Source organism: Cicer arietinum, chromosome 2, assembly GCF_000331145.2.
Source record: "Cicer arietinum cultivar CDC Frontier isolate Library 1 chromosome 2, Cicar.CDCFrontier_v2.0, whole genome shotgun sequence".
In the NCBI taxonomy this organism is placed as follows: domain Eukaryota; kingdom Viridiplantae; phylum Streptophyta; class Magnoliopsida; order Fabales; family Fabaceae; genus Cicer; species Cicer arietinum.
Window position 1 is genome coordinate 1,228,671 of NC_021161.2, and position 24,236 is coordinate 1,252,906.

General features: G+C 28.6%; 3 protein-coding genes and 1 long non-coding RNA gene across 6 annotated transcripts; 1 reads left to right on the top strand and 3 right to left on the bottom strand.

Moving 5' to 3' along the window:
* Positions 1-166: 166 nt before the first annotated feature.
* LOC105851553 (uncharacterized) lies at positions 167-877 on the bottom strand. Its single transcript, XR_001143301.3, has 2 exons — positions 626-877; positions 167-512 (listed from the first exon to the last, which is right to left on the bottom strand). It is a non-coding gene; the product is annotated as an uncharacterized lncRNA (long non-coding RNA).
* A 2,559-nt stretch (positions 878-3,436) lies between these two features.
* LOC101497245 (CRM-domain containing factor CFM2, chloroplastic) lies at positions 3,437-10,945 on the bottom strand. Of its 3 annotated transcripts, XM_004489283.4 has the most exons (13): positions 10,253-10,417; positions 9,313-9,394; positions 7,990-8,518; positions 7,523-7,653; positions 6,964-7,239; positions 6,727-6,883; positions 6,314-6,606; positions 5,937-5,996; positions 5,797-5,850; positions 5,215-5,577; positions 4,831-5,059; positions 4,263-4,393; positions 3,437-4,137 (listed from the first exon to the last, which is right to left on the bottom strand). In XM_004489283.4, the coding sequence occupies exons 1-13, from the start codon at positions 10,264-10,266 to the stop codon at positions 3,952-3,954; spliced, it is 2,505 nt and encodes an 834-aa protein (XP_004489340.1). In that variant the 5' UTR covers positions 10,267-10,417; the 3' UTR covers positions 3,437-3,951. The 3 variants fall into 3 exon arrangements, 2 of the variants coding, with proteins under 2 accessions (XP_004489340.1, XP_004489339.1); XM_004489282.3 differs by lacking the exon at positions 9,313-9,394 and having other exon boundaries at positions 10,253-10,942; XR_012162002.1 differs by lacking the exons at positions 3,437-4,137; positions 9,313-9,394 and adding an exon at positions 4,549-4,710 and having other exon boundaries at positions 10,253-10,945.
* Positions 10,946-10,984: 39 nt separating this feature from the next.
* LOC101497803 (cytochrome P450 82A3-like) lies at positions 10,985-14,233 on the bottom strand. Its single transcript, XM_004489284.3, has 3 exons — positions 13,594-14,233; positions 12,624-12,982; positions 10,985-11,865 (listed from the first exon to the last, which is right to left on the bottom strand). The coding sequence occupies exons 1-3, from the start codon at positions 14,183-14,185 to the stop codon at positions 11,230-11,232; spliced, it is 1,587 nt and encodes a 528-aa protein (XP_004489341.1). The 5' UTR covers positions 14,186-14,233; the 3' UTR covers positions 10,985-11,229.
* Positions 14,234-19,325: 5,092 nt separating this feature from the next.
* On the top strand, positions 19,326-21,578 carry LOC101498123 (cytochrome P450 82A1-like). The gene is made up of 2 exons (XM_004489285.4): positions 19,326-20,348; positions 20,789-21,578. Exons 1-2 carry the CDS (start codon positions 19,359-19,361, stop codon positions 21,416-21,418), a joined length of 1,620 nt encoding a protein of 539 aa, XP_004489342.1. The 5' UTR covers positions 19,326-19,358; the 3' UTR covers positions 21,419-21,578.
* The last annotated feature ends 2,658 nt before the right edge of the window (positions 21,579-24,236 follow it).

Below are 24,236 nucleotides of genomic sequence, written 5' to 3' on the forward strand. Positions count from 1 at the left end.
AAAGAAAACATATGTAACTAAGGTCGTGACATGCATAGATCTTGCAATAAAAATAAATTGATTTTTATTTATGTTTTAGAAGCTATAATCTTGATAAGATCAATTCATATATATGAACCACCATAAACAAAAATATAAATTAAGAGAGTTTAATACAAACAAGGGATGGAAAATCAAAATACTTATAATAGCATAGCTCAAATTAAGAACATATAAAAAGATAACAAGTTTGCATCACTTTTCATGAATACAACAACATACATAAACCCTAGACATCTCTAGATTCATAAACTTTACTTGAAAAAAAAAAAACTTAACCAACGTGAAGAAAAAGATTAGAAAAAAGAAAGATCCACTAAAGAGCTATAATAATAAAGTAGAGTGAAATTAACTTGCTTGATGTGGCAAATTAATTATGAATCGGACCAAGATGCTTGATTCCCCATAAAAGATCTTGAAAGAGAGTTTGAGAATGAATGAAAGTACATAGTGTACCAATCTTCAGTCAGAAACTATAAGAAACAAGAAAGTGATGGTGATGGTGAGGGAGGGAGGGGGGTGTAAATAATAATATTCTTGTTGTTTGTGTATATAGAAAAATAAAAGAGTAAGTTGAGATATTGACCTTGTTTTATTGTTTTGGTGATTGTGATGAGTTGTGGTAGTAATGATGGTGCTTTTAGGTTTGTGGGGTGGTTGTGACCTAAAGGGAAATGATGGTGATAGAGAACATAATAGTGAGACATGATGATGATTTTTTGGCGTTGAAACAGAGGCACCTAGCATAAGAGGTTCAAGGATTTTCTTTATTTATCTCTGACATTTTTTGAGATAGAAATAGAGTGCATCCATTTATCAAACCTAACTTTGGTCTACACTCTACTACTTGTGCTAGTAATCATTTTCTGCACTACTCTATATTTAATATCTATTTTAAACACATATATTAATAATAATTATATTTTCAAAAATAAAATAAAATAAAATAATTTTTAATTTTTTTTTTACTTTAATACATTATTAAGTGTTTTAAAAAATATGTTAGCATTTTCTTTAATATTTGTCCATTTAATTTAAAAACAAAGTTTAAACATAAAATTTTAACACACTAAATCTTTAATTTTTGTGAATTGGTGGATTAATTTAAAACTTTGTTTTTAAAGTGTATGAAATTATATGACAAGTAAAATCTGATTACAAGCAAATCTGACAAAAATATATACTCACAAGTAAAGCTAATAAATTTTACACATATTAAATATTTTAATTTATTAAGTATAATTTAAAGAATGAAATATCAAGTGCGATATTATGATTAGTTAGTCAAAGGTGATGAAGCAGATTTTGAATAATCTACACCAAAGTAGGTACCTCTCCATTAAACTTATAGTTATTACTTATTAGTAACCATGTCTATAACTTTGAATTCACTCTCTCCATTAAGATTAGGAATAGTGAATGTCATTTTTGCATGAAAAATATCACACATGTCAATCTTACAAGCTCTCTCTCGTACTCAAGTTTAAGATCAAATTTAAGATCACTAAATTTAATATTATTACTATTTTTCTTGTATTTAAAATTGAAAGAAAGAATAATATTAGTATAAGTAAAATATCAAATGTATTTCATTTAAATTTAAGATAAATATATTTAATTTTTTTTGTTTATATTTATGACTGAAAAAAGTAATTAATTCACATTAAGGTTCACAAGAGAAAACTAAATTGTTTATCCATTAAATATAATTTTGATTTTGAACTTTATAAATAAAAAACTACGATTAGAGAAGAGAGGACACCAAAAGAAATTACTCAAATTTCTAGTGGAACAATTATCATTGATTGATAGATATTTTATATCAATAACATGATTTTTGGAATATAAATTAATTTAATACCTAGAGTGAATGAATTAAGAAATAATATAATAAAGATGTTAGCAGTTCGATTAAACATACTAATAAAATAATTTCTTAAAAAAAAGTTATACAATGGAGAGTGTGTATTTATTTAAGTACTTCTTTAAAGTATCTTTTGGTTTTTAATTTTTATATACTCATAGCCTTCATTAATAAAAGAGAAAAAGAGTTGAAAATCGGTAGAAACCAATTTTATACACAAAATTAGTAATTGAAAATCGATAGAAATCTATATGTAAATTTAATAAAAATAATTAATTTTATCATCTTATTATATAATTATAATTATCCTTATAAATAACTACAAAATCAACTATTAATATTGATGGTTAGTGTAAAAGTGTTCGCTACCGTGTATACCATAAAACTTTTAATAAAAATTACATGCTTTAATCTATATTCTGAACCGCATATTTGAATTATAAGTTAAAAATTTTTAATTCTAAAAAATTACAAAGTTATTTAATAAAGTTATAAATTTTCGATAAAAAGTTGTCAGTCCCGTATTTGGAATGTTATCGAATAACTTTATTTCCTACATCGGTTTGTACACATATTTAACCTATAGTTTTACTCACTACTTGCTTAAAAAGTCGAATACTTAGTACTCGAAATCGCCAAGTAACACGAGTAAAATCACCTAATTTATAATATCGCATTTTTAATTATTATTTTTTTCTCAGAAACATTTTTTTTCATTTCGATAACAAATGAAAAATGACTAAATTATGATAAATTGATAATATAAATTTTGGAGATTGCATGTTATAATCAACGAGTTTTTTAATTGACAATTTTTTTTTAAAAATTAATAATGCTTTTCTTTACTTGATTATTTAGTTGGTCTTTTATTTCTTATGAAGAAAAAAAATCAAATTTCATAATCTTTATGAAAAATATTTTACGTCACTCAAACTTCATGAGCAACATTTTGTGGTATAAATATATAAAAATAAACAAAGCCGAACAAAGTTCCATGATGTCTCCCAAAATAGTGGTGGCCAGGCTAAACAATATTCACAATCACAGTGCTATCTATTAATGGTAGCTACAACTCACTACTACTTTATTAAAGCTACCAGGACACAACACAATCCTTAAAACTGTCGTACAAGTGTTGATTTTTTTGGGGTAATTTCTAATGACAGAACAACTGATGGGAAAGAGCATTTAATATTGGAGATTCAAATTCAAATCAATAATATTTTAAATTTTTTACCATCCTCTTTTTCCGTGCTATACTTAAACATTTTTTTCACCTCTATTTCCTGAGTAGATGTTTGGATCTGCAGCGATAATTATTAATTTTGTATGAATTAATTTTATAAAATTAATTTTAATAAAAGATAAATTGAAAATAAAAAAATTTATATTTGAATATACTTAAGTAAAAGTGAATTAAATAATAAATTCAAAACTAAAAATCAATTGAAAAATAAAAAACTACAAATCATAGTTTCAAATTAGAATCAATTTTTTAGGTAAAATCATTTATGTTTAGAGAACAACCAAACATGTCAAAATCAATTTTAGATATAAATTTTGCATTTAAAATGAAACCAACCATACAATTGGTTTGAGAATGACTCCCTTAGGCATTATAAATAAACCAGGAGGTTGGTAGGGGAATAAAGGGAGAAATTGGGAGGTATATACATGAGACAACTAAGTTCAGTCACAAAGGAAGAAAATGTACGACATAGAAACAGACACTAGGAGGTTCTTAAGGACACAAGAATGGCTTCTAGATCAAGGCTCTCCCCTTTTGTCTATTTCTTACTGGTCACAGTAGTTTTCTTTTTCAAGTTCCTCTTTCGTGTCTTCCTTGAATCTACCTTCAGACATCTATGACACGCTCGAAATTTTCAATATCAGTAATTCGCCTCATAATGACTTCATAAGCTCCATTTTTCTATAAAGCATACTGCAAACACAGCCGCCGCTACAAGCAAGTGTTGAAGAAAAAGTTATGGCAATTTGTTTGTAGATACAACTTGATCAGTAAAGAGTCGCGATGTTCTGTTTGTGTGTTACTGCAATCCACATTCAATTCTGATAGCTTCCAACAGTTCAGGAGACACAGTGGGCTTTGCTCCTCCGTCTTTACCTAATTTACTATCATTTAAATAAGTGCCAGGCTTCGTTCCTGCACCCCAACCCCTGTAAAGTATGATTTTGCTAGGCTCCTGAGAGACTAGAACTGCACCTGTTGCGTGCTGCAAGAACAATAGGAAAAAACAAAATTCACTATTTCAGGATTTAGAGAATATTTATGGGTCAAGACAAAAAAGAATAATTCAATGAGAAAAGAAAAAAGGGGACAAATCTCGTCATGCATCACCTCTAGCTTGGACACCAACTCATGAACTGAAGTCCCTTTTGCCCTTCCTTTGACATTAACTATGACAAAAGGGTGCTTCCGGAAGTGATCCTTGATTGCTTTCGCAAGACCAGTCACAGTATTACTCTTTCCTGAGAAGAAAATATGACCATGGAACAAATAAGAGATGACAATATTCCTTCCAATTAGGATACTTTCAGGAAAGTTCAAGAAAAATATAAGAGCTATCTGGTTCATAATGAAAAAAAAACCAGGATGAAGACATCAATGAAGATTTACCACTCACAAGTCACAACAGGTGAGGAAAAAATGTTTTGGCCAGCTTTTTTGTATTATAATGATCTGAACCTAGAGTCTTAGTTAGCTATCTTTACTCTGCTAATAGAACAGGCTTAGACCTATGCAGTTAATGCAGAAACCCACAAAATAAAAAAGGAACCAATGCACACTACAAAACAAAAACTCGTCAATATTGCATAAACTTAAAAGATTGACTTATAAAGTGTGAAGACAAGATATCATATGACACACAATATTGCTAAAAAGAAAAAAGAGCTGAAAATTATACCTATGGCAAGGAGAGGTCGCTTTTTCATATTTAAGGCCTGCCTTCGAAGAAGAAGCCTCTCTCTGTTGGAAAGATATAAAGATCTAGAAGGCAACTCAATTGAACTCTTATTTATCACTGGAGCTGATGGTTCAGGATCACTTTTTAATGATGCGACTGATGCTTCCATTGCTTTGTTATTAGAGACACAGTGCCCAGTATCAACCACAGAATCACTCTCTTCGTCCAACTGAAATCCACGTTAATTTTACCAAATCAATATTTATAATCGAAACAATAACAAAAAAAACACGTCAGAGGAAATCCTGATACAGCCATATGATAATACAGAATAAGATAGACGTTGACATTTCCGTTTTATTAATCAAGACATGATGTGCTTGCCTGTCTTTCTTGGTGAACCAAACCAGCAGAGGATTCTGGTTCACCTTGACGTGCTCCACCCGTATCAATCAGTTCAATGTACTGCTCCTGTATAGCTCGTTGATTGCCAACAGAAGCTTCTTCTGGAGAACTTATGAGATTTGAACTAGCTCCATCAATCAGTTCAATGTGCTGCTCCTCTATAGCTTGTTGTTGATTGTCAACAGAAGCTTCTTTTGAAGAATTGCAATTTAGGGAATTTGAACTAACTCCATCAATCAGCTCAATGTGCTGCTCCTCTATAGCTTGTTGATTGTGAACAGAAGCTTCTTTTGGAGAATTGCAATTTATGGAATTTGAACTACCTCCATGTTTGTCTATAGCCTGGAATCACACCAAAAAATATTTCAGAAATCATTATTTAGAGAACCATACCAGTAACATCATTGCAATAATATTCTTAATTAAACTCTACTATTAGAACCACACATTGTTTTCACTTTCATATTGCCCACCTTTGTTACTATAAAGTAAGAGACTATCTTAAATCATGTGCTAAGTCATGACAAAATCTGTAACTCAATGAGGATAGAAATAGCTCACCAAATCAGATCTTAATGTTTCAGCTATCTGCTTACTGCTGGCCTCATCTTTAACCTATTCATGTCAATAAATTCACATTTTTCAAACGATATTGAAGAGAAAAGTATTTCAGGAACAAAATAAAAGTAAGGACCACTCACCATTTGAAGTTTCAACTCATTTATGTTCTTATCTAACTTCAAAACATGGAGCTTCAATGCCTGCAAGATAGAAAGGAATAAAGTGATGATATTTATATCATATAAGATTAGCAGTCAATTCCTTTATTGAAAATAAATTAAAAATAAGACAACAAGTAGAAGATTCACGCCAAAATGAGGTAGTCACTTGTGAGGCAGTCAGGCACTGCATTAACATAAAATTAACTTCACTAATCCAACCTATTATTATTTTATCATGGTTTACCATGCAAATAGAAATTTCTCCCACCCCTCTTTTCACAAAGTAAATGTAGATGCCAAATTATCTGGCACTCGAACACAAATAGTCAATTACCAGTCAAAGATGGCAATTTTACCTCACGACGCTGTGCCTCTATAGAACGCTTCAATGCTTGCTTTTTATTTAGAAGTGTCCGCGGCCTCAAACAAGAAGGCCTACTATAATTCTTTCCACGATAGACAATGATTGCATGGCCCTTGCTCACTCTCTCGACGGCTACTAATATTCCACCACTTTCTGCCTCTAAGGTCAGAGCTGTCTGGTGGACAGATTCCAGGCTTCCTTGATTACATATTATCTTCACAAGTTCCCGATATTTCCAATGAAGATGCATATTTTCTACTGTTCCATCAAAAACCCCTCGTCTTCCTGAGAATTAAGAGAATTATCAGGAACAAATTTTATCTAAGTCAAATTTAGCTTTAAAGGTCTTAAATATTTAGAATAATCAAATATCTCATTGTGATTTTCAAACATATTAAGAGTCACCTAGCAACAGGAAAGGCTTCATCTTCAAGCCAATCCTCCGCAACATGTATCTCTCTTCTTCAGTAATACCCTCTTTATCTATTTCTTGTTCTTGAGGACTCTCTACCTTTTCCAGAATTGCTAGAAGTTTTTCGGCCTTTGCTTTCTTCTCTAATGCCTGTATGTGAAGGCTATACCATCAGTAACTCAAATAAGAAGTGAAAAACAGCAAATTGGAAATTGTTAATCAAATCATACCTGTGACAATTTGATACTAGTCCTTTTAATAGCTGCCTTAGCCTTCGTCATTATTCGTTTTTCAATGATTTCTGTATCTTTAAGGAAGGCCATATCCTTTGCTTCAGAATGTGGAGAGACTGTAACTGATGAGCTGTTTTCAGCCTTCACTTTATTTATTAAAACATTCCTCCTCTGTTGAATTGCTGAAGACGCTGCAGCAGGCAAGAAGTCCTTTCCTCTATAAATGACAATAACGTCTTTATCCCGAGAAAGGAGAGTTCCTCCAGTCAAATGCTGCAGAGAAATAGATCTTTTACCATTATATTTAAACTTTAGAAAAAGGGTCCTGCACTGTCCGTGTAAACTAATTTTACACTGACAGTGAATAATAACCATTGATTTCATTCTCTCACTAAATAATTACACCCACCATAATTAAAAAACCACTCAATCAACGGTACGAGATTGGCTTTCAATGTAAAACTTTTTACACTGACAATGCATGGTCATTAAACCCTTAAACTATATGTGCAAAATTTCATAAAATTGAAAATAATCAGCAAAAATGATGACTGACCTTAATCTCTTCAGCCATTATCTTATTGCTAGTATTCTGTACACCTCTTTTTACTGCAATCTTGGCAATCTCACATCTTTCCCAGAGCTTGATAATTGCAGCAGCCAATCCTTGAAGTTTCCTATTTCTACCTGTAAAACAAAATAACAATCAAAATTAAGCGCTTACTGAATAAGAGCTTGTCGTATAAGTTCTTACCTATAAACTATTTCTATAATTGAAGATGGAATTAGGTTAAACTGTTTTAATATAAGTTATATTTGTTTTCGTGAGCTAATTTAGAGAGTTGATCGAAATAAACTGAAAACATCTTAGGAACATGTCATAAGCTATATTTTTTTAAGATTCCTCAAACACTTACACAAGAACTCCTTCCATAAGATAAGCTCAGATAAATTGTAAATAAGTTATTCCAAATGCACCCTAAACCCAAATTTGGTCAGATAAGAAATGTAGGACAAACTGACCTAATGCAAAATGGCATGGTAAAGGTCTGCCAAGTCTCTTCAATGTGGTCAATTCATCATCCGTTAGATTAGACTTCACACCATATGGAAGTAGGCGAAAAGGCTGCCTAAATCCAGGAATAACAGCAGGTAGAAGATCAGCATCGACAGGCACAGGGTCATACCCCCACCAATCAGTAAATCGAGGCCCGAGGCCCTCTAATAAGCTGTCTACTTCTTCTAAAAGCTCTGCCTCACCTGGCAATTGAAATCTCACTTTATTAGGAGTACCAACTCCTTGTACCAGAGCTGGTTTTACAGTTCTGATGTTTGAACTATGACTAGCATGTGTGGTTGAATTCATTTCAGATGAATAGCTCTCTCTTTCATCACAATTTTTATCATCACCATCCATATGTTGCAAAGCATCATCTATTTTGTCGTCTCTCAAAACTTTATCTGATAGGAAGTAAGGATACTTATAATCAATCCCTCTGTACAATATTATCTTACTTCCAGATCTCCAAACCACAAGTCCTCCAGTTTTTCTCTGACAATGACAAAAATATTGTAAGCTATGATCAGATTATTGTACATGGGGCACCCTAATCATATTGAGAAATGAAAACCCAAAAAATATTTTCTCAAACCAATTACGTCCAAATTTCTCCGTTTTTTGTACACATTTGAAAACAGAAAATAAAGTGAAGATAGGGTGATATTTTGGCAATTAGATGCAAAAGTAGAAAGAAAGAAAAAAACGAACAAAAATCTTGTTTTAACAATATCCTTCAAAAGATCTTGGAACCAATAAGTAATATGAACAACAAGAAGCCGTTTTCATAATTACAAATGAAAACATACCACCTGAAAATGGGGGGAAAAGTCACTCTAACAACTCGACACCCCCAACTTATCAAACTGTAAATGGTAGAGTCAATTTAATCGCTTGTGCATGACTGCATGGGTAGAGAACTTGCCATAGGAATTGCTTGCAAGGTTCTTATTCAGTTCTTAAGAAGTATCACAGAGCATGTCCAGCCGACAGTCATGTGTGAAAACCGTTCTAAAATAAGCATCCGGTTCTTAACATTAAAATGTACTTTCCATGAATAGCACTTTAAGTTGTAGGAATCATTTTAAGTTCTTAATGAGTTGTATCATTAGAGTGGAAAGTTACTAAAGTTGTTAAACTTGATGTGGCATGGTAGGGCCCGTCAAAAACCAGTTAAGCAACCCCAATTTTGTTAGAGTATTGGAAATGATCTAAGAAGTCGACATGCACACTTGGTAACTTTATGGGTGCATTGCAAAGTTCAAATAGTATTTTGTACAATCACTTACAATTTTGAGGGAGATTTCTAGCATTTTAGCCCAAAATATAAGAAGATAAAAAAAGAGCAAAGTTTTCTTAACATATGTCCACCTACAAAACACAAACATGAAAGTGAACATAGATAAGATAATAACATAATACACAAAAGTCATATAATCATTAAATAAATAAAATAATCAATATTTAAAAATTAACTGCAGCTACTATTGATAAAAAAATTGTTTATGTTATTATTGTGGCATTCTTATTTATACATCAGTATAAAAGTTCAAAAACATACATTTATACAACCAACTGAACTTAATATCCATACTCTGACAATGTCAACAAGTTTTAAACAAATTCTTACATACAACATTCTATCATAGTTTATCATTTTGTCACACATTATAATATTTAACTCTAAAAATCGTTCCCACAGAAACAAAATGTTACATACTTGTTCCCACTAAGGATGTATACATACTTAATAAACACAAACTAAAATATCCAAAATATCCATGTGTAGTTTCATTTTTCAGACATTAATCCTGATTCCAACTTCCAACACAGATATGATACCACATAACTTGAAAGTTTGAAGTGTTTGTTCTAATTTACTTTTATGGTACAGCACTGACACTTCATATTGAAGGAGAATTTGGGGTCCAACATATGTCAGTATCCAATACCAATACGGCACGAACACACAAAGTTAATGCTATTTTCTTAAATTATTATTGATGTCTACATATCAGTGTTAGACTACAAATGTCATGTATGCGTATGTGTTTCATAGCTCATTACTCAACACAATGTTGGTTCAATTTATCACAATACAAACCCAATTTCGTTGATGAGTAGCACTAACCTATCCAATTATCCGTCCAATCCAAACAAGTGAAATCAAACAAAAAATAAAAGTGAAAAACTAAAAAAAATTCAGAAACTTTTTCAACTTTTTTTTACCTCCAATATGTCATGAGTTCTTTTCATGTTAATTCTGCAAAGATCCTCACAAACAATCCTGACAACCTCAGAACGCCTCCACCGTTCATGAATTCCATTAACAATCCCTTCCGTAATCCCAGCTTTCCCAACCTTAATCTTCTGTTTCATCTCAAACCCTAACTTCGTCAACCTCATAATCTCCCCATCCGTCAGACTCAACTCCGCAAGCGTCGGAACTCTCCTCTTCTTCTCCTCCCTCGCTTTCGCCCTCTCCAATCGCTGTCTCTCCACTTCATTCTCGCTCAATTTCTCGATTCCCGCTCCAGGAAAAGGGACAGGATTCTCCGGCGTGCTCCAACTGGGGTCGAGTGTGTGTCCAACACGGTACTTCGGGAGATTGTGTGGTAACGGAACGAATATTTCACCTGCGATGGTGGTGGAGATGGTGTTTTTGGTGGTGGTGGATTGTTCAGTTGTGATGCCGAGGGATTGGAGTTTGTCGGCGATTCGTTGAATGGCGGATTCGGGGAGAGTTCGGGATTTGGAAGCGGAGATTCGGAAAATGAATTTAGAGGAGTGTGTTAGGGTTAGGGTTTTTGATTTGGGGAAGAATAAGAATGGAGAATAAGAAGAAGTGAAAGTGTGGAAGTGTGTGGCGGGAAGCAACATTTCAAGATAGTTTCATGGATCGATGGATAACGAGAACTTGTAATCTACACATAAAAATAAAAATGGAGTGGGTATTTTTTATTTTTTATTTATTATTTATTTATGAATATACAAGTCATCATTTAACAACATCACAAACTATGACTTTAATAAATAAAAACTAAAGTATTTAACATTATTATTAAGCTTTGGCCAAATATTCTCAATAAAAGTAATTAACATTACACTTTCAAATTTCACACCAAACTCTCATATCATTTAACTTTTTGCCCTTTCGAAAGAAAGGCTTGGACTAATTTATTGGGAACTATTTTCTAATTTTGTCCTCACATGGTTTCATAATACTTAGGAGAGAAAGAGAAACATGGTTTAACTAAAATCTCAAGAGGGGTAGCTTTTTCGTTTGTCATTCCAAGGTTTTCGGTCATATCAACCGGTTCACTAGATCCATTTGAGATTTCAAATGAGTGTAAAAAATTAGCCAAAATTAAATAAATCATATGAAGTCCAAATGATATTCCTGGACATATCCTTCTACCACTTCCAAATGGTAACAACTCAAAATCTTGACCCTTGACATCAATATCTTTGTGAGTAGTAAGAAATCTTTCTGGCTTGAACTCCAACGGATTTGGCCAAATACTTGGATCAGTGTGAATTTTCCAAAGGTTTGTGATTAATCGTGTTCCTTTTTTTATATGATAACCACCTAAATTGCAGTCTTCTGTGAATTCACGAGGTGCTGAAAGAGGACCAGGTGGATATAATCTTAGTGTTTCTTTGACTATTGCTTGAAGATATACCAATTTATTTATATCGGATTCATTTATGAATCTTTTTTCTCCAATTTGGATTTTGAGTTCTTCTTTTACTTTTTTTAATACAAGAGGATTTCTCAATAAAAAACAAACTACCCATGTTAGGGTAACTGTGCTTGTATCAGTTGCTCCCAATATTAATGCCTGCATGCAAAAAAATGTTACAGCAAACACTACAAACCAACTCTCAAACAAATCCTTAAAAAAATGTTGTAGCATGAAAAAAATACAAAATTAATACTTTTAGAATATATGTACAAAAAAGAAAAAGAATAAACTTTTTTTTTTTGTTACAAAAGAAAATGAGTAAACTAATCCATAACTAAAAGGAAATGGAAGACAAGATTTGACTATTTAAGCATTTGAAGAAGCTTGTTTAGAGTTTATTTAGCATTATCTAATGACATAACTAGTATATTAGTATTTAGTAGTACACTTATAAAATCTAATGATGGTATTCCTCCCTTAAAAATAACTTATGACATTATGTGACATACTACTTTTTATAAGCTATATATTTTCAACTTATTTAATAGCCCATGTTGCTTAGTTAAATTTGTAGAATAACTTATCACATACAATCTTAATAATATTAATTATTTAAATAAATAAAATTTAATATTAATGATTTAAATAAAGAAAGTTTAATTTTGAAACATTTATATATACATTATTAACAAATCACAAATATATTTGTGTGCGAGAGTTTTACTAACTATTATAAACAAGTCTAACAATAATGATTTGTCAATAATATATAATAGTTTTATATTGACAATATATATCATTGAAATTGTTTAAAGACATTAAAAAAAATATATTAGTTTAATTCTTTTTGATAAATATACTATATTAATTAACATAATCATATATATATATATATGGGGACAAATATTACATACCAATGTTGTGGCTTTGTTTATAGTATCAGCATCAAAACCATCGATTGTAACACCATCAAGCATTGAAATCATCGTATCCATAAAATCTTGGTCTTTTTCAACTTTTTGACCCAAATTACCCCTCATTTTGTGATGTTCCACTAACCACTCATCTAAGACTATGTCCAATTCTTTTGCAGTTTCTTTCATTGCTTTTACACCCAATTTCATCCATCTTAGAATAGGAACAGCATCAGCTACTGTACACACCCCTAACATATGCATAAATTCTCTCAATGCTTTTACAATTTTTTCTGCTTCTTTCTCCTTTATCATGGATGTGCCACCAAATAATCTCTTCCCAGCCATAGTTTGGAAAACTATATATTTATATTAATCAATTTATTAGATATACAATAAGTACAATATAGTTATGGAATTTCACTACAAGAAAAACTTTGATTTCTTTCTAAAATTTTCGAGAAATACATAGTCCTCACAAGAAAAAAAAAAGTGTTTCAGAGAAAATAAGTTCACGGAAAGCTCTAAGAAACTTTAATATTAATTCTTTTGAAATATTGTTTTTAATGTATATGAAATGAACAAATTTTAGTTTTAATCTATAAAAAATTATTTTGGTTGTGTACCTCTTAACTTGAAAGTATTTTTCATCTTAATTTAGAATTATTTTAGGATTAAAAAAAAAGGTTATCAAGTGACATGTATATCACATTGTTAGATGTCACCTAAAATTGTTTATTTGGATTTTACATAATACTATGGATTAGCTTTAATCAATTATTAAAATATCGACAAAAGAATTTTTAGATAATCAATTAAAAAAATAAAACTTTAGTAATTCATAATTCAATAATAAATTAATTAATTTAAAAAATAATTATTTCAGTTAGAATTAAAATTCGAATTCTCTCAAATAAATATAACATTTAATTTTATAATAAAATAAAATTTTTAAAATAGTATTAAATACCTATATTGAACACCAACTGGGTGAACCACTGCTTCATCTCCACCAACAAGTAGCCAGAATCATTCTTTGAACTAGACCAAACATGGAAAAGTTCTTTAATCGAAGTTTTAACTTCGATAACACGAACATGGCTTAGTAGTTCCATTCGACGATTCGAAAGAAACATAGTAACAATTTTACGCATTTCGCGCCAAAAAGGACCATAAGGTGCAAATCCAAAGCTAGCTTGATTATAAGCTATATGTTCAATTGCAACAAGTTTAGAACGAGAGGAAACAACAAGGTCATTTATGGTGTAACATTCTTTGGCCATTTCCCAATTACTAAGTACCAAAGCACATTTTGAACCAAGTTTTATGGTGAATAAGGGTCCATATTTGTTAGCCATGGTGCCTAATGTTTTATGAGGTGTTTTGGAACCAGCCAATACTAAGAGGTGACCTAGTATTGGCCATGCACCTGAAGCCATAGGAGGTTCTCTACCCTTATTACCAACTTTGGAAGGACAGAAATGGAATATTAAAAAAACTAGGAATGTTAGAGAAAGAAATCCTATTGTTGTCACATTTTGGAAATTTAGAACTAAATCCATTTTGGATACTTGGAGTTTCGGGTGTGGAGTTGCTAGAAAAATTTGTATATGTTGATGATGTTGTAGTAGTTCTTTATGCATTTATAAGTTTATAAATAATGATACTTTGAATAAGTCGTTTAACAATTGACATTTTTATTGTTTGTAGACGAGATGATAAATACCAACAGAAATTTATATACAATTGTAAAGCTTTTGGTTTGAATCCGAAACATAATATCTAATTTAACAAAATCGATATGTGTTAGTTGAACTAATACTTAATACTTAATACTTAAGTACAAACAATCGTCATTTTATTAGCCATGAAAATTTAGAGAAAAAATATATATTATATCTGTTTCTAATTTATTTATCAAATTTAATATCACAAGAGAATTAGAGAGATATTTAATTTTTTATTAGGCTATTGTCTCAATCATAAAAATCACAAGAATGCACCCTTAATTTATATTTTTGAAGTATGTTATGAATCTTCGTTAAAATTTTAAATGAATTTTAGATATAGACAAACATCGATCTATTTTAAAAATGGCTGGTTCATCGTTGCGTCAACCTTAAAATGATATATTTGTGATGGTTTAAGGTTAGAAAGGAAATCTCATTAAAATAAAAGTTATATAGAAAGAAAATTGAGTCCGGCACCGAAAATTAAGTGTATGAAACAAACAAAAAAGAAAGACAAGGGAAGATAGTAACCCAATAGAATCTAATTAAAAAAGTATGCATGGGAGAAATTGTTACCTTACATATTATTATTATTTAGTTTATGCTGTCAATTAGTGAACATGCATTTTGTCTTTACATTTTGTACATGTATGTTAGTTTAAAATTGATTATTTTTGATTTTTTACTAAAATGAATGATGTAATGAAAATGATTTAATTTATATATATTTTCGACATAAATATTTTTTATACTATCAATTAGTTGTAATTGTTAGATTACTAAAAATATTTAATTTTTATTTTAATTATTTTTAAATATATAAATAATTGTAATGTATTGATGGTATAAATTTTTTGTATACAAAATAAACTCAATGGAAAGCAGACAATGTTATTGTCACATGGAACTTGATTGTTAATACATTGAAGTATATACTATCAAGTTGAAATGACCCCAATTTTGTCTATCAAATATAGAGTTACTTTGATCAACTCGGTACTTTTAAATCTTCCTTTGTAATACTTTTATTAAAAGCATCAACAAAAATTCTACAACTAATAATTAAAATTTAAAGGAATTTTTTTATTAGAGAAGAAATTTAGATGATACGAAAATGTGTTTGATTAGTTGGGAGATAGTTTGTTTGTCTAAATAAAGAAGTGGTTTTGATAGGAAAAAAATAAAATTACTATTTAATTATGCTTTGTTGATCAAAGAAAAAGTGAAAATGTATCAATGAAACATATAAGGTGTGTAATTTGATTTCTTTGGAATTAGATATGGTCCCTTAATAGAGAATGTTTTATTTAGAAATGAGTCTTAGTGCATAAACAAAAACACAATTTTGTTGAGGGATGTAAGTTTAATAATGAACTAGAAGGCATTTTGTTTGGAATTCAATTGAATGGGAATATAAGGTACATGTTCAAATGGTTATTGGAGAACTCAAGTTCATTTACTATTACTTCTTGTTACAAATTGTTGGAATCTTAACTATGCATGATATTCTAAATAACGATATTGTGGGGATGATTCAACAATTATGGGTGAATAATATTTATTCTAAAATTGGGATATTTGGATGGCGGTTACTTAAAAAACAAATTAGCAACGCAAAAGGAGCATTACTATATTGCTTATAGTTGATCAACCATGAATTATTAGTTAAGATATTTAATTTAGCATTTTGATAAATTAGTTGTTATTTTAAATTTCTCTATATATTTTAGTATTTTTTTAGGATCTTTGAGATTATGTCGGTTATGATTTATTTAGAATAACATATTAAGTGTATTACGTCCTTCTAAAAAATCAATTACCTTTAATTTTTATCGATAAAATAAACAGGCCATAACAAAATAATTTGGCCCATTACTAGAAGCCCAAATTAGTCCATTGGATTTTTGTGAAAGTATCACAATCCATTGGTGGCTTGCGATAATTGCATTAATGAAAAATCTAAAAGATGCAATGGTTTGTGCTTTTGTTTAAGGCTAGGCTAATGGTGGAGATTGTTGTACCATTTTTTAAATTTTAATCAAAGTAATTTAATTTTTTACCATAAAAAAAATGTTGCAGCATGAGATACTTAAAATAATTTTTTTATAGTTTAAATTGATTTTATTTAATATTTTTTATAAAATGTATTTATTAAAAATGTTATAAAAAAATTAAATAATTTAGGTTAAATACTTTTTAGTTACTATAAAATTTTAAAATTTTATTTTTAGTCTTTTTAAAAATATAATTTTTTAGTCTTTACAAAATTATTATGGAAACATTTTTAGTTCATAAAACGACATATATTTTTAAATGAGTTTTTTCTAGACATGTTTGTAACATTGTAAGAAATTCATCCACATAAAATGAATTCAAAATTTAATTTCTAAGTTCATATTTTTGTTATTTTTTATCTTGAGTTTATGTCGTTTAAAAAATTTATATTAAATTCATATTTAAGTTAAATTTTTTTAGATTTTTATGGAATTTTTTTAATTATATTTTAAACATCTTTCAAAAGATTATTCAAAAACTTTTAAATTAAAAAATAATTAAACGTGATTTTTTCAATGGAAACTGAAATTATTTGTAGAATTAAAAATTGCAGTTTTTATTTATAGAGACTAGAAAATAAAATTTTCAAAAATTTATAATAATTAAAAACTTATTTATCCTAAATATTTTAAAAGTAATAAACGGACCATTTATTTCCTCCCATCTTTTATTGGCACGATAATTTAATTTTTATTTATTTCCCTTTTGAAAAGTGCCATGACATAACTTGATGAGCAAGGATAATAATATACTAATAATTTGAGGACATGAAAGATTCATACGACTCTACTGTCTACAAGAGACAAAAACAGGTCAACAACGGTAGATTGAGCTAATTGGCATTATTTTGTGTCTTTAGTTAAAATTAAATTTTAACTTAAATGATTTATCTTTCAACATATTAAAAGACAGTTAAATAATAAATTTAATATTTATATAAATAAAAAAAAATCAATACACGTTTTGAGGCAAAACAATAAATTATAAATTCAAATAGTAAGAACTAGTTCTTTTATTTTTTATTTTTATATTTATTTTTACAAATAATAATAATTAGTTTTAACGGTGAAATAAGTTCTAAATGAGAATTCTCAAATACACTAAAAATACTAGAGTAAAAAATATACTAAAATTTTAATTTAAGTCTTCACAATTAATTTTAGCTCTCTAAAAAATAACTCTAATATGCACTTAGCGCACTTAGCGTCATTTGATCACGAAGTGATAAAATTGATTGTTACTTAATTGATTTTAAAAATTAATTTTAATTAAAACTGAATTAAATATTTATATTTTAATTCATTTATAAAAAATGAAATATTTATCAATTTGTTTGGGTAACATTAACCATTATTGCTTTTGTCTTGTATATATGTTGATATTGAGAATTAATCATGCGTCTCTATAGAAACTATCTCATATACTCTACGATGATTCCAATAAACACAAATGAAAAACTAAACATAAATTTAATAACTCGTGTGATTTTTAGGACAAATAAGTATTTTTATTTTTAAGACAAAAAAGAATCTTTATCTCATATACTCTACAACAAAGTTATACGTGAAAAATATTTGAAACTATAACGATGTTGTTGTTTTTTACATGTAAAAATTTATGTTATTATTCTTCGTTTATAATTAAGATTAATTTGATAAAATTAAAAAAATAAATACTAAAACTCAACATATATATATACACGGGTGGCTGCGGTGGAATCTTATCCTCCTCGGCCTCACCAAACTATTATCCTTGCGCATGAAGTTATTATATCTAGAATATGTATATAATATAAATAAATAATTGGATATATAGTTTTGTCGACAGTCCAAAAATAATATAGTTGAGAGAGAGCAAAGGCAAAGCAGCCACGTTTGAAGGACAAAAGAATCGCTGTCCAATTCTTAAGCTATTATATATTATCCTTGCACATCAAGTAACGTCATTGCGCATATTACTTTTGAATATTAATGTAAATCTAAATACTCTTTTAAGTTATTAAAAAAAACAACTATACACTTCTGATAATGTAAACAAATTGTATATTGGTTAATAATAATTATTGATTTAATTAATTCTTTTACTGTATAATAGTAACTTCAATTAATTGGTAATTATATAATTTATGATTTATGTTAATTGTTGATATAAAATTATGTATGTTGACAGTTCATGTTTATTAAATCTATAATTTAATATTATACACACATATTCTTAAGAAAAAGTAATAAAGGCATTCACCAATGCTTTTATTCGTTTCGCCTCTTTGTAGTCACTTTTTGACAATTAATTGATGAATACTTTATATAGTTTTTATATTTTTAAACAATTATAATCGTTAAATTATTAAAACTATTTTAAATTTATGATAATTATTTTAAAATTATATCTACAAATAATTATAATATTAAAATAACTTTTTTATATATAACAATTAAATTATTTAAAATTTAAATAAAGTACGAGAATTGTACAAAAATTTAATATAATTTTAGTTGAATTTCAATTGATAAAAAAAATATATTAATAATTGTGTAGTAGTTGCTAGCATTTTTCACTTGAATAAAGAACACGTGTTATATCATTCCCGTTAATGTTAATTAAAATTAAAATTAAAATCAAAATCACCTTAAAAAAGCATTAAAATTAAATTTGACTATGTGAAATTTTGATTATATAGACGAATTATATATCTATCTATGATTGACTATTTTAAACTTCAAAATGAAAATTATTGATAGAAAAACTTTATTATGAGATTAAATCAACTTGTCTTGTGTAAAAAACAAAATATAATACTTTTCTTAACAAATTCAATAATTATTTCGTCAATTTTATAAAATTAAATTCATTCAAACTTACTTTTGACAATTGTTGACCCACACTAGTCCTTATAAAAGCAAGCATGGTAGTGACCCATCAATTCCCACATTTATCCAACATAAAAAAAATGGAGTTAGTCCTAAACTACCTTAACACCACAACCATAGCAATCCTCTCTTTAATTTCCCTTATTTTCTTTATATTTCGTTTCTCCAAAGTTTCTCATACCAAAGTACCTCCTACAATTTCAGGGTCATGGCCAATACTAGGTCACCTTCCATTAATGAGAAGCACACAAACACCCCATAAAACCTTAGGTGCATTAGCTGATAAATATGGACCCATATTCACAATCAAATTAGGTGCTAAACATGCTTTGGTACTTAGCAATTGGGAATTAGCCAAAGAATGTTTCACCAAAAACGACACCGTCGTTTCGTCGCGCCCTAAACCCATAGCCGTTGAACTTATGTCGTATAACCAAGCTTTTATTGGTTGGGCACCATATGGTACATATTGGCGTCAATTACGTAAAATTGTTACTTTAGAAATTCTATCTAATCGACGAATTGAACTACTAAGTCACATTCGTGTCTCAGAAGTTCAAATATCGATTAAAGAGCTTGTTAATATTTGGTCTAAACAAGTGTCAGGACAATCTAAATCGTTCAATGACACTAAATCTAGTATTAGCGACGAATATGTATCAGTGGAATTGAAGAAATGGTTTGCACAATTAACATTAAATATGGTACTAAGAATGGTTGTTGGGAAAAAATGTTTTGGTGATGTAGATGAGAACAACAAGGAAGAAGCTAAAAGATTTTTGGAAAATATAAGAGATTTTATGCGTTTAATTGGGACATTTACAGTGGGAGATGGTGTTCCATTTTTAAGGTGGTTGGATTTGGGAGGTCATGAAAAAGAAATGAGAGAATGTGCAAAGAAATTTGATAAAATGTTGTGTGAATGGTTGGAAGAACACCGTGAAAAGAGGGGTGTGGATAGTAATAAAGTTGTGGGGGAAAGAGACTTCATGGATGCTATGCTTTTGGTGCTTAATGACAAACCAATTGAGGGGGTTGATGCAGATACCGTAATCAAAGCCACAACATTGGTACGTAGTAACATTTTATTTATTTATTTTTTGAATTTAGGTTTCATGAAAGTAGAGACCCTCTCTTCTTCTTATAACAAATTGACATCTCTATTGTTAATGTTTTAGTGTGTAAATATTTAATTAATACTACTAAATTGAAAAATATGTACATTTATATTATTTATTCACTTCAAAATGGATGCTTCAATTTTTATTGAAAAAAAAGGTAATATCATAAGATTTTGAATGATGATTCTTCGAATATCCCGTGATTTAATATTTTTGAATATTGATTTGCAGTGGACAAATCATCGTAGAGTGATATTTAAAAAAAAAAATTGTTACATAGTTGAAATTCCAATTATGTAATACAAATTAAGATCCATTATTTCTATTTGCTTTTGTGATATATATTTATTTATTTGGGACATTCTTCTTATGTTATTTGAACTTTGTAGGAATTGATTTTGGGAGGAAGTGACACAGCTGCAGGAACACTTACATGGGCAATGTGTTTACTTTTAAAAAATCCTCATGCATTGAAAAAGGCTAAAGAAGAATTGACCACACAAATTGGGAAAGAAAGATGCGTAAATGAGTCGGATATAAATAATTTACCATATCTTCAAGCAATAATTAAAGAAACACTAAGATTATATCCTCCTGCTCCATTTTCATCACCTCGTGAATTCACACAAGATTGCACAATAGGCGGTTATCTTGTTAAAAAAGGAACTAGACTGATGCCAAATTTATGGAAAATTCATAGAGATCCTAATGTTTGGTTACATCCTTTGGAATTCCAACCTGAAAGATTTCTTACAACTCATAAAGATGTTGATGTTAAAGGACAAAATTTTGAGTTGTTGCCATTTGGAAGTGGTAGAAGAATGTGTCCCGGAATGCCACTTGGTTTGAACATGCTTCATTATATTCTAGCTAATTTTTTGCATTCCTTTGAAATCTTGAATTTATCTCATGAATCAATTGATGTAACTGAAGTGCTTGAGTTTACTAGCACCAAAGCTACTACACTTGAAGTTTTGGTTAAACCTGGTTTGTCTCTTAAATGTTATGAGACCATGTGATTCTATTAATACTTTGCATTGTTATTGTTTTTATATGTGATGTTACCACTACTTAATTAGTGGTAACTAATTGTAGTTAGTTTCTCAATAATCTTGGAATTAGTTTTGTCTTGTTGCACCATATATAATTATTTATAAGTTGTTCTTGTATTAATTTCAACCATCATCTTACTTATACTATATTCATTCTTTCTTTTTAACTGTTAGTTTTAAGATTATGTTGACAAGAGATATTCCATTTTGTCTGAATTTCAGAGCAATTTTGTGGGTTTTGTAACGTGCACCCCCCACTTGTATCTCCCACCCCCTCATCATCAAGGAAAATTCTAAATTGCCCTTAATATTATTAGTAAAAACCCCCAAAAAGATTTTTTTTTTTTCATCTATTTTATTCGAAAGTTTGAATTGTCCGTATTACATTTGCAAACATTCAAACCTTTGAAACTTTCGAAATCGAAAAGTAAGATAAATTTCGAAACTTTGAAATATTCAAAATAGTAACTTTCTAAATTTCGAAAGTTTTCATGAACATGAAACTTTCGAAGTTCATTTTTTCCAAAATTTTGAAACTTTCGAAAGTTTCCATGAACATGAAACGTAAAGTTTCGAAATATAAAATTCAGAAACGTAAAGTTTTTCAGTTTCGAAACTTTGCTATTAATGAAAAGTTCCGAAATGCATTTTTATTAGTAATAAATAGTAATGAATTAATACTAATAAATAGTAATAAATTTATAATAATAAATTTATAGTAATAAATAGTAATATATTTATAGTAATAAATTAATAGTATTAAATTTGATATCTAATTTCGGAAGTTTTTTTTTCAGATTTCTAAAAATGAATTGAAAATTTCGAAAGTTTGGAATTTTTTGAAACTTTCGAAATTGACTTACTTCGAATGTTTGAAATTTTTGAAAAATATGTGTTTGGGAATTTTCACATTCATCCAAATTTTTGAAATTTTCTGGAAATTTTCATTTCGGAACTTTCATATTCAACTAAAGTTCCGAATGATATGTGTTTCGGAAGTTTCAAATTCTTCCAAACTTTCTAAACTTTTTGGAAATGTTAACTTCGAAACTTTCATATTCATCAAAAGTTTTAAAATTGGTAATTATTTATGTAAAATTATATTTCGAAAGTTTCTAATTTAACAAAAGTTCCGAATAGATAATAAAACTCACTTTTAATTATTTCGAAAGTTTAAAACTTTCGAATATTAAGAAATTTTTTGTAAATTTCGAAAGTGGGAGTGAGAAAAGAGAGTGATAAAATAAAAAGGATAAAATAGTCATTAGAAAAAAAATGAGGGGGTGGGATGTAAAAATAGAGGGGTGCACGGTACAAATCTCAAATTTTGTTTTAAAAATAATTTTTTGACCACTTTTACCTCTCACCCCCCCATAATTTTTTATTGACCAATTTACCCTTTTTATTTTATATAAAATTTATCAGTAAATATATTACACTATTTTCTCACCCCCACATTCGAAAGTTTTTAAAAAAATTCTATTAATCGAAAGTTTCAAACTTTCGAAACAATCAGAGGTTAGATTTCATCAACACATTCGAACCTTTTGTGAAAAATACAAATTTTCGAAATGCAATTTTCACAAAAATCACAAAACATTCGAAACTTTGCTTAAGTATGAAAGCTTCGAAACGTGCATTTGCTGAAACTTTCGGAACTTTGCTTAAGGATGAAAGCTCCGAGGCATGATTTGGATTACACATTCGAATTAATTTATAATTAATTATAAATGTAAAATAAATATAATTAAACATTTATATTAATTTATAATTAATTATAAATGTAAAATAAATATAATTAAACATTTATATTAATTTATAATTAATTATAAATGTAAAATAAATATAATTAAACATTTATATTAATTTATAATTAATTATAAATGTAAAATAAATATAATTAAACATTTATATTAATTTATAATTAATTATAAATGTAAAATAAATATAATTAAACATTTATATTAATTTATAATTAATTATAAATGTAAAATAAATATAATTAAACATTTATATTAATTTATAATTAATTATAAATGTAAAATAAATATAATTAAACATTTATATTAATTTATAATTAATTATAAATGTAAAATAAATATAATTAAACATTTATATTAATTTATAATTAATTATAAATGTAAAATAAATATAATTAAACATTTATATTAATTTATAATTAATTATAAATGTAAAATAAATATAATTAAACATTTATATTAATTTATAATTAATTATAAATGTAAAATAAATATAATTAAACATTTATATTAATTTATAATTAATTATAAATGTAAAATAAATATAATTAAACATTTATATTAATTTATAATTAATTATAAATGTAAAATAAATATAATTAAACATTTATATAAACATTCATTTAATTTAATAAACTTAAACACAAATAATTAAATATAAAATAAATTAATTTAATACCTCTCCTTCCCATAACCTCCGAGCCACGTGATGCTCATACTGTGTCAACAAAGATGTCACTGTCGGTCCTCCGGGAAATCCCGTCTGCTGATCCTGCTCATCAATATCATCAGCATCATCGGACTCATCAGCGTCAGGATGTGCAGAAGTATCAGGAGTATCATCAGCGGTCTGCTCCATCTGTGGCGGCTGAGGGACATCCTCCTCCATATGTGCATGCTCGGTGGAGTCAACATCATCGTCCTGAACCTCCTGTTGTCTTCGACGACGCTGCCTAATAGGACGATTTGCTTCGTTGCGTCGTCTGTTTGATGCTGTTGGTGGAATTCTCTCTACATCATCACGT